At 43.3% G+C, this 11816-nt stretch overlaps 1 protein-coding gene across 8 annotated transcripts in view; it reads left to right on the top strand.

Moving 5' to 3' along the window:
• NAV2 (neuron navigator 2) overlaps positions 1 to 11816 on the top strand; it is a 637654-nt gene that overhangs the window by 313515 nt on the left and 312323 nt on the right. For 4 of the 8 annotated variants that reach the window (XM_088458926.1, XM_088458925.1, XM_088458927.1 and 1 more), the window contains exon 1: positions 10645 to 11524. The exons of 2 other annotated variants lie outside the window; for them this stretch is intronic. In XM_088458926.1, the coding sequence (XP_088315052.1) occupies positions 11285 to 11524 (240 nt within the window). In that variant the 5' untranslated portion in view covers positions 10645 to 11284. Of the gene's footprint in view, positions 1 to 10643; positions 11525 to 11816 lie in introns of those variants that run through there. 2 more of the 8 variants (XM_088458923.1, XM_088458924.1) reach the window with 1 other exon arrangement.

Raw genomic sequence — 11816 nt, forward strand, 5'->3', positions numbered from 1 at the left:
TACTGGTCCTGTAGTTGCTGTGTAATAACTAGCTACGTATGTAACGTGGTCTAGTAACAAGTGCCCCAGAGCTGTCACCATTGTATAACTACTGGTTATATTGTATCCTCTCAGTAATGTGTCCCCTGTACTGGTCCTGTAGCTGCTCTGTAATAACTAGCTACATATGTAACGTGGTCTAACAACAAGTGCCCCAGAGCTGTCACCATTGTATAACTACTGGTTATATTGTATCCTCTCAGTAATGTGTCCCCTGTACTGGTCCTGTAGCTGCTGTGTAATAACTAGCTACATATGTAACGTGGTCTAGTAACAAGTGCCCCAGAGCTACCACCATTGTATAACTACTGGTTATATTGTATCCTCTCAGTAATGTGTCCTCTGTACTGGTCCTGTAGCTGCTGTGTAATAACTAGCTACGTATGTAACGTGGTCTAATAACAAGTGCCCCAGAGCTACCACCATTGTATAACTACTGGTTATATTGTATCCTCTCAGTAATGTGTCCTCTGTACTGGTCCTGTAGCTGCTGTGTAATAACTAGCTACATATGTAACGTGGTCTAACAACAAGTGCCCCAGAGCTGTCACCATTGTATAACTACTGGTTATATTGTATCCTCTCAGTAATGTGTCCCCTGTACTGGTCCTGTAGCTGATGTGTAATAACTAGCTACATATGTAACGTGGTCTAGTAACAAGTGCCCCAGAGCTGTCACCATTGTATAACTACTGGTTATATTGTATCCTCTCTGTAATGTGTCCCCTGTACTGGTCCTGTAGCTGATGTGTAATAACTAGCTACGTATGTAACGTGGTCTAGTAACAAGTGCCCAGAGCTGTCACCATTGTATAACTACTGGTTATATTGTATCCTCTCAGTAATGTGTCCCCTATACTGGTCCTGTAGCTGCTGTGTAATAACTAGCTACATATGTAACGTGGTCTAACATCAAGTGCCCCAGAGCTGTCACCATTGTATAACTACTGGTTATATTGTATCCTCTCAGTAATGTGTCCCCTGTACTGGTCCTGTAGCTGCTGTGTAATAACTAGCTACGTATGTAACGTGGTCTAACAACAAGTGCCCCAGAGCTGTCACCATTGTATAACTACTGGTTATATTGTATCCTCTCAGTAATGTGTCCCCTATACTGGTCCTGTAGCTGCTGTGTAATAACTAGCTACATATGTAACATGGACTAACAACAAGTGCCCCAGAGCTGTCACCATTGTATAACTACTGGTTATATTGTATCCTCTCAGTAATGTGTCCCCTGTACTGGTCCTGTAGCTGATGTGTAATAACTAGCTACATATGTAACGTGGTCTAATAACAAGTGCCCCAGAGCTGTCACCATTGTATAACTACTGGTTATATTATATCCTCTCAGTAATGTGTCCCCTGTACTGGTCCTGTAGCTGCTGTGTAATAACTAGCTACATATGTAACGTGGTCTAACAACAAGTGCCCCAGAGCTACCACCATTGTATAACTACTGGTTATATTATATCCTCTCAGTAATGTGTCCTCTGTACTGGTCCTGTAGCTGCTGTGTAATAACTAGCTACATATGTAACGTGGTCTAACAACAAGTGCCCCAGATCTGCCACCATTGTATAACTACTGGTTATATTGTATCCTCTCAGTAATGTGTCCTCTGTACTGGTCCTGTAGCTGCTGTGTAATAACTAGCTACATATGTAACGTGGTCTAATAACAAGTGCCCCAGAGCTGTCACCATTGTATAACTAGCTGGTTATATTGTATCCTCTCAGTAATGTGTCCTCTGTACTGGTCCTGTAGCTGATGTGTAATAACTAGCTACATATGTAACGTGGTCTAGTAACAAGTGCCCCAGAGCTGTCACCATTGTATAACTACTGGTTATATTGTATCCTCTCAGTAATGTGTCCCCTGTACTGGTCCTGTAGCTGATGTGTAATAACTAGCTACGTATGTAACATGGTCTAATAACAAGTGCCCCAGAGCTGTCACCATTGTATAACTACTGGTTATATTATATCCTCTCAGTAATGTGTCCCCTGTACTGGTCCTGTAGCTGCTGTGTAATAACTAGCTACATATGTAACGTGGTCTAATAACAAGTGCCCCAGAGCTGTCACCATTGTATAAATACTGGTTATATTGTATCCTCTCAGTAATGTGTCCCCTGTACTGGTCCTGTAGCTGCTGTGTAATAACTAGCCACATATGTAACGTGGTCTAATAACAAGTGCCCCAGAGCTACCACCTTTGTATAACTACTGGTTATATTGTATCCTCTCAGTAATGTGTCCCCTGTACTGGTCCTGTAGCTGCTGTGTAATAACTAGCTACGTATGTAACGTGGTCTAATAACAAGTGCCCAGAGCTGTCACCATTGTATAACTACTGGTTATATTGTATCCTCTCAGTAATGTGTCCCCTGTACTGGTCCTGTAGCTGCTGTGTAATAACTAGCTACATATGTAACGTGGTCTAATAACAAGTGCCCCAGAGCTGTCACCATTGTATAACTACTGGTTATATTGTATCCTCTCAGTAATGTGTCCCCTGTACTGGTCCTGTAGCTGCTGTGTAATAACTAGCTACATATGTAACGTGGTCTAACAACAAGTGCCCCAGAGCTACCACCATTGTATAACTACTGGTTATATTGTATCCTCTCAGTAATGTGTCCCCTGTACTGGTCCTGTAGCTGCTGTGTAATAACTAGCTACATATGTAACATGGTCTAATAACAAGTGCCCCAGAGCTGTCCCCATTGTATAACTACTGGTTATATTGTATCCTCTCAGTAATGTGTCCCCTGTACTGGTCCTGTAGCTGATGTGTAATAACTAGCTACATATGTAACGTGGTCTAACAACAAGTGCCCCAGAGCTGTCACCATTGTATAACTACTGGTTATATTGTATCCTCTCAGTAATGTGTCCTCTGTACTGGTCCTGTAGCTGCTGTGTAATAACTAGCTACATATGTAACGTGGTCTAATAACAAGTGCCCCAGAGCTGTCACCATTGTATAACTACTGGTTATATTATATCCTCTCAGTAATGTGTCCCCTGTACTGGTCCTGTAGCTGCTGTGTAATAACTAGCTACATATGTAACGTGGTCTAACAACAAGTGCCCCAGAGCTGTCACCATTGTATAACTACTGGTTATATTGTATCCTCTCAGTAATGTGTCCTCTGTACTGGTCCTGTAGCTGATGTGTAATAACTAGCTACATATGTAACGTGGTCTAATAACAAGTGCCCCAGAGCTGCCACCATTGTATAACTACTGGTTATATTGTATCCTCTCAGTAATGTGTCCCCTGTACTGGTCCTGTAGCTGCTGTGTAATAACTAGCTACATATGTAACGTGGTCTAGTAACAAGTGCCCCAGAGCTGTCACCATTGTATAACTACTGGTTATATTGTATCCTCTCAGTAATGTGTCCCCTGTACTGGTCCTGTAGCTGATGTGTAATAACTAGCTACATATGTAACGTGGTCTAGTAACAAGTGCCCCAGAGCTGTCACCATTGTATAACTACTGGTTATATTGTATCCTCTCAGTAATGTGTCCCCTGTACTGGTCCTGTAGCTGCTGTGTAATAACTAGCTACATATGTAACGTGGTCTAACAACAAGTGCCCCAGAGCTGTCACCATTGTATAACTACTGGTTATATTGTATCCTCTCAGTAATGTGTCCTCTGTACTGGTCCTGTAGCTGATGTGTAATAACTAGCTACGTATGTAACGTGGTCTAACAACAAGTGCCCCAGAGCTGTCACCATTGTATAACTACTGGTTATATTATATCCTCTCAGTAATGTGTCCTCTGTACTGGTCCTGTAGCTGCTGTGTAATAACTAGCTGGTTATATTGTATCCTCTCAGTAATGTGTCCCCTGTACTGGTCCTGTAGCTGCTGTGTAATAACTAGCTACGTATGTAACGTGGTCTAATAACAAGTGCCCCAGAGCTGTCACCATTGTATAACTACTGGTTATATTGTATCCTCTCAGTAATGTGTCCTCTGTACTGGTCCTGTAGCTGCTCTGTAATAACTAGCTACGTATGTAACGTGGTCTAATAACAAGTGCCCAGAGCTGTCACCATTGTATAACTACTGGTTATATTGTATCCTCTCAGTAATGTGTCCCCTGTACTGGTCCTGTAGCTGCTCTGTAATAACTAGCTACGTATGTAACGTGGTCTAGTAACAAGTGCCCCAGAGCTACCACCATTGTATAACTACTGGTTATATTGTATCCTCTCAGTAATGTGTCCCCTGTACTGGTCCTGTAGCTGATGTGTAATAACTAGCTACGTATGTAACGTGGTCTAGTAACAAGTGCCCCAGAGCTACCACCATTGTATAACTAGCTGGTTATATTGTATCCTCTCAGTAATGTGTCCCCTGTACTGGTCCTGTAGCTGCTGTGTAATAACTAGCTACATATGTAACGTGGTCTAATAACAAGTGCCCCAGAGCTACCACCATTGTATAACTACTGGTTATATTGTATCCTCTCAGTAATGTGTCCCCTGTACTGGTCCTGTAGCTGATGTGTAATAACTAGCTACGTATGTAACGTGGTCTAATAACAAGTGCCCAGAGCTGTCACCATTGTATAACTACTGGTTATATTGTATCCTCTCAGTAATGTGTCCCCTGTACTGGTCCTGTAGCTGATGTGTAATAACTAGCTACGTATGTAACGTGGTCTAACAACAAGTGCCCCAGAGCTGTCACCATTGTATAACTACTGGTTATATTGTATCCTCTCAGTAATGTGTCCCCTGTACTGGTCCTGTAGCTGATGTGTAATAACTAGCTACGTATGTAACGTGGTCTAATAACAAGTGCCCCAGAGCTGTCACCATTGTATAACTACTGGTTATCTTGTATCCTCTCAGTAATGTGTCCTCTGTACTGTTCCTGTAGCTGCTGTGTAATAACTAGCTACGTATGTAACGTGGTCTAACAACAAGTGCCCCAGAGCTACCACCATTGTATAACTAGCTGGTTATATTGTATCCTCTCAGTAATGTGTCCTCTGTACTGGTCCTGTAGCTGCTGTGTAATAACTAGCTACATATGTAACGTGGTCTAATAACAAGTGCCCCAGAGCTACCACCATTGTATAACTACTGGTTATATTGTATCCTCTCAGTAATGTGTCCCCTGTACTGGTCCTGTAGCTGCTGTGTAATAACTAGCTACATATGTAACGTGGTCTAACAACAAGTGCCCCAGAGCTGTCACCATTGTATAACTACTGGTTATATTGTATCCTCTCAGTAATGTGTCCCCTGTACTGGTCCTGTAGCTGCTGTGTAATAACTAGCTACATATGTAACGTGGTCTAACAACAAGTGCCCCAGAGCTGTCACCATTGTATAACTACTGGTTATATTGTATCCTCTCAGTAATGTGTCCTCTGTACTGGTCCTGTAGCTGATGTGTAATAACTAGCTACGTATGTAACGTGGTCTAATAACAAGTGCCCCAGAGCTGCCACCATTGTATAACTACTGGTTATATTGTATCCTCTCAGTAATGTGTCCTCTGTACTGGTCCTGTAGCTGATGTGTAATAACTAGCTACATATGTAACGTGGTCTAGTAACAAGTGCCCCAGAGCTGTCACCATTGTATAACTACTGGTTATATTGTATCCTCTCAGTAATGTGTCCCCTGTACTGGTCCTGTAGCTGCTGTGTAATAACTAGCTACATATGTAACGTGGTCTAACAACAAGTGCCCCAGATCTGTCACCATTGTATAACTACTGGTTATATTATATCCTCTCAGTAATGTGTCCCCTGTACTGGTCCTGTAGCTGCTGTGTAATAACTAGCTACATATGTAACGTGGTCTAATAACAAGTGCCCAGAGCTGTCACCATTGTATAACTACTGGTTATATTGTATCCTCTCAGTAATGTGTCCCCTGTACTGGTCCTGTAGCTGATGTGTAATAACTAGCTACGTATGTAACGTGGTCTAATAACAAGTGCCCCAGAGCTGTCACCATTGTATAACTACTGGTTATATTGTATCCTCTCAGTAATGTGTCCCCTGTACTGGTCCTGTAGCTGCTGTGTAATAACTAGCTACATATGTAACGTGGTCTAGTAACAAGTGCCCCAGAGCTCTCACCATTGTATAACTACTGGTTATATTGTATCCTCTCAGTAATGTGTCCCCTGTACTGGTCCTGTAGCTGCTGTGTAATAACTAGCCACATATGTAACGTGGTCTAACAACAAGTGCCCCAGAGCTGTCACCATTGTATAACTACTGGTTATATTGTATCCTCTCAGTAATGTGTCCTCTGTACTGGTCCTGTAGCTGATCTGTAATAACTAGCTACGTATGTAACGTGGTCTAATAACAAGTGCCCCAGATCTGTCACCATTGTATAACTACTGGTTATATTATATCCTCTCAGTAATGTGTCCTCTGTACTGGTCCTGTAGCTGCTGTGTAATAACTAGCTACATATGTAACGTGGTCTAATAACAAGTGCCCCAGAGCTGTCACCATTGTATAACTACTGGTTATATTGTATCCTCTCAGTAATGTGTCCTCTGTACTGGTCCTGTAGCTGCTGTGTAATAACTAGCTACGTATGTAACGTGGTCTAATAACAAGTGCCCCAGAGCTGTCACCATTGTATAACTACTGGTTATATTGTATCCTCTCAGTAATGTGTCCTCTGTACTGGTCCTGTAGCTGCTGTGTAATAACTAGCTACGTATGTAACGTGGTCTAATAACAAGTGCCCCAGAGCTACCACCATTGTATAACTACTGGTTATATTATATCCTCTCAGTAATGTGTCCCCTGTACTGGTCCTGTAGCTGCTGTGTAATAACTAGCTACGTATGTAACGTGGTCTAGTAACAAGTGCCCCAGATCTGTCACCATTGTATAACTACTGGTTATATTGTATCCTCTCAGTAATGTGTCCTCTGTACTGGTCCTGTAGCTGCTGTGTAATAACTAGCTAAGTATGTAACGTGGTCTAATAACAAGTGCCCCAGAGCTGTCACCATTGTATAACTACTGGTTATATTGTATCCTCTCAGTAATGTGTCCCCTGTACTGGTCCTGTAGCTGCTGTGTAATAACTAGCTACATATGTAACGTGGTCTAACAACAAGTGCCCCAGATCTGTCACCATTGTATAACTACTGGTTATATTATATCCTCTCAGTAATGTGTCCCCTGTACTGGTCCTGTAGCTGCTGTGTAATAACTAGCTACATATGTAACGTGGTCTAATAACAAGTGCCCAGAGCTGTCACCATTGTATAACTACTGGTTATATTGTATCCTCTCAGTAATGTGTCCCCTGTACTGGTCCTGTAGCTGATGTGTAATAACTAGCTACGTATGTAACGTGGTCTAACAACAAGTGCCCCAGATCTGTCACCATTGTATAACTACTGGTTATATTATATCCTCTCAGTAATGTGTCCCCTGTACTGGTCCTGTAGCTGCTGTGTAATAACTAGCTACATATGTAACGTGGTCTAATAACAAGTGCCCAGAGCTGTCACCATTGTATAACTACTGGTTATATTGTATCCTCTCAGTAATGTGTCCCCTGTACTGGTCCTGTAGCTGATGTGTAATAACTAGCTACGTATGTAACGTGGTCTAATAACAAGTGCCCCAGAGCTGTCACCATTGTATAACTACTGGTTATATTGTATCCTCTCAGTAATGTGTCCTCTGTACTGGTCCTGTAGCTGCTGTGTAATAACTAGCTACGTATGTAACGTGGTCTAATAACAAGTGCCCCAGAGCTACCACCATTGTATAACTACTGGTTATATTATATCCTCTCAGTAATGTGTCCCCTGTACTGGTCCTGTAGCTGCTGTGTAATAACTAGCTACGTATGTAACGTGGTCTAGTAACAAGTGCCCCAGATCTGTCACCATTGTATAACTACTGGTTATATTGTATCCTCTCAGTAATGTGTCCTCTGTACTGGTCCTGTAGCTGCTGTGTAATAACTAGCTAAGTATGTAACGTGGTCTAATAACAAGTGCCCCAGAGCTGTCACCATTGTATAACTACTGGTTATATTGTATCCTCTCAGTAATGTGTCCCCTGTACTGGTCCTGTAGCTGCTGTGTAATAACTAGCTACATATGTAACGTGGTCTAACAACAAGTGCCCCAGATCTGTCACCATTGTATAACTACTGGTTATATTATATCCTCTCAGTAATGTGTCCCCTGTACTGGTCCTGTAGCTGCTGTGTAATAACTAGCTACATATGTAACGTGGTCTAATAACAAGTGCCCAGAGCTGTCACCATTGTATAACTACTGGTTATATTGTATCCTCTCAGTAATGTGTCCCCTGTACTGGTCCTGTAGCTGATGTGTAATAACTAGCTACGTATGTAACGTGGTCTAATAACAAGTGCCCCAGAGCTGTCACCATTGTATAACTACTGGTTATATTGTATCCTCTCAGTAATGTGTCCCCTGTACTGGTCCTGTAGCTGCTGTGTAATAACTAGCTACATATGTAACGTGGTCTAGTAACAAGTGCCCCAGAGCTGTCACCATTGTATAACTACTGGTTATATTGTATCCTCTCAGTAATGTGTCCCCTGTACTGGTCCTGTAGCTGCTGTGTAATAACTAGCCACATATGTAACGTGGTCTAACAACAAGTGCCCCAGAGCTGTCACCATTGTATAACTACTGGTTATATTGTATCCTCTCAGTAATGTGTCCCCTGTACTGGTCCTGTAGCTGCTGTGTAATAACTAGCTACATATGTAACGTGGTCTAACAACAAGTGCCCCAGATCTGTCACCATTGTATAACTACTGGTTATATTATATCCTCTCAGTAATGTGTCCTCTGTACTGGTCCTGTAGCTGCTGTGTAATAACTAGCTACATATGTAACGTGGTCTAATAACAAGTGCCCCAGAGCTACCACCATTGTATAACTACTGGTTATATTGTATCCTCTCAGTAATGTGTCCTCTGTACTGGTCCTGTAGCTGCTGTGTAATAACTAGCTACATATGTAACGTGGTCTAATAACAAGTGCCCCAGAGCTGTCACCATTGTATAACTACTGGTTATATTGTATCCTCTCAGTAATGTGTCCTCTGTACTGGTCCTGTAGCTGCTGTGTAATAACTAGCTACGTATGTAACGTGGTCTAATAACAAGTGCCCCAGAGCTACCACCATTGTATAACTACTGGTTATATTATATCCTCTCAGTAATGTGTCCCCTGTACTGGTCCTGTAGCTGCTGTGTAATAACTAGCTACGTATGTAACGTGGTCTAGTAACAAGTGCCCCAGATCTGTCACCATTGTATAACTACTGGTTATATTGTATCCTCTCAGTAATGTGTCCTCTGTACTGGTCCTGTAGCTGCTGTGTAATAACTAGCTACGTATGTAACGTGGTCTAATAACAAGTGCCCCAGAGCTGTCACCATTGTATAACTACTGGTTATATTGTATCCTCTCAGTAATGTGTCCCCTGTACTGGTCCTGTAGCTGCTGTGTAATAACTAGCTACATATGTAATGTGGTCTAACAACAAGTGCCCCAGATCTGTCACCATTGTATAACTACTGGTTATATTATATCCTCTCAGTAATGTGTCCCCTGTACTGGTCCTGTAGCTGCTGTGTAATAACTAGCTACATATGTAACGTGGTCTAATAACAAGTGCCCAGAGCTGTCACCATTGTATAACTACTGGTTATATTGTATCCTCTCAGTAATGTGTCCCCTGTACTGGTCCTGTAGCTGATGTGTAATAACTAGCTACGTATGTAACGTGGTCTAATAACAAGTGCCCCAGAGCTGTCACCATTGTATAACTACTGGTTATATTGTATCCTCTCAGTAATGTGTCCCCTGTACTGGTCCTGTAGCTGCTGTGTAATAACTAGCTACATATGTAACGTGGTCTAGTAACAAGTGCCCCAGAGCTGTCACCATTGTATAACTACTGGTTATATTGTATCCTCTCAGTAATGTGTCCTCTGTACTGGTCCTGTAGCTGATCTGTAATAACTAGCTACGTATGTAACGTGGTCTAATAACAAGTGCCCCAGATCTGTCACCATTGTATAACTACTGGTTATATTGTATCCTCTCAGTAATGTGTCCTCTGTACTGGTCCTGTAGCTGCTGTGTAATAACTAGCTACATATGTAACGTGGTCTAATAACAAGTGCCCCAGAGCTGTCACCATTGTATAACTACTGGTTATATTGTATCCTCTCAGTAACCAGTCCTGCTGCTATCTGTGTGTGAGTCAGACGCCTCTGTTGCAGGGCTGAGGTCTGAGTGCAGGAAATGTGCCCTTTCCATGCAGCTGATGTTTTCCCTTGAATGTATCAGGGGTGAATCAGACGTTGGTGTATTCCCGGCAGTTATTCGGCTGTTTGAAATCCGGCTGCTTTTCCCTAGTACAGTGAGAACCTCTGACAGCTGAGAATAGGCCCCGCCTCTCCTGCAGAGATTACTGTCTGATCAGCCAATCAGCAGGCCGCATTATAGTGTACTGTGCTCGCACACGCACACACACACTCAGCTCTGTGCTGGTGAACCTGCCACTGACACATTACAATTCTGCTAAAGTCTACAGGTTGGGGATTGCTCCAGCACCCTGCACAGTCATCTGTCACTGCGCTGCTGAGGTCTCCCTATAGGAATGTGTGCTGCAGCAGGATCAGGTCAGCCCTGGGCATAGCTGCATTCTTCCTCCCCGTATTTTAGCAGCATTGCACCTCATTCTGGCATGACGATGACTAAGAGCCCTGATTCTATCAAAGGGCATCAGTCGCTCACATAGTAAAGCCGCATCTGCTCCTGGGCTGAGAGCGAAGGAAATCCGTCCTTAGCTGGAAATCCTCCTGTTCTTTACAAGACACGCGGAACAGATGCTGCAGCTTGCTCAGGGCACGTACGTAATATACTGACGAGATAATGAGGATGAGTCTCCATTTCCCAGGAAGAAAATGACAGGTGTCAGCCGACAGGCGTGATGCTCTGCTGAGAAGACTCCCATGGACCAGGGCCAGGATGGCTCTTCGCGTTTGAAGGAAACGTTGTAGGCGGGAAGCCTGGTAGCGACGATGGAGACACACGTCCGTTAGTGGGATTCATGTGTTGCCGGATAGTACTGCAGCAGAGGCGATTGTAAGATTCCCCCAATCCCACAGGACGAGCTGGTGTAGGTAGAAGGAGAAGGACTTGGCAAGAAGGCAAGTTGAGAAGATGCCATCCATCCTGGTGGCCTCCAAGATGAAATCGGGACTGCCCAAACCTGTCCACAGCGCTGCCCCCATCCTCCACGTACCCGCAAAGGCAATCCCTCAGCCCTGTTACTTCAAACTGGGAAACAAGCCGCCCTTCCCAAGCCAGATCCCACTGAAGCCACAGTGCGATTACGAGTCTACAGTGGAAGCTCTGCCCATCAAGAAGACGGACTTCTCCGAGAACGTGTTCGACACACAGGTGAGACAGTGGTTCTCCATGTTACGCCTTGGTGCTGGTTATGTGCCTGTAATATGCCATATAGCTGTCTCTACCCATCGCCCTTTAGTCACCTAGTGTTGTGGCTGACGTGTAAAGCCGTGCGGGGTGGGTGTAGTATGAAGAGTTGACAATTAGAATGTCGACATGGACATTAGGTCGACAGGGAAGATGGCATCATAAAAGTGCATTTACCATGCTGATACCAGAATGTCGACGTACAGTTTTTTGCTTTTTGGCCTAACCCGTACCTTAAAATTAACACAAAAAAATG

The sequence above is a fragment of the Taudactylus pleione genome, unplaced genomic scaffold, assembly GCF_031769625.1.
Source record: "Taudactylus pleione unplaced genomic scaffold, aTauple2 ptg000875l, whole genome shotgun sequence".
Taxonomy (NCBI): Eukaryota; Metazoa; Chordata; class Amphibia; order Anura; family Myobatrachidae; genus Taudactylus; species Taudactylus pleione.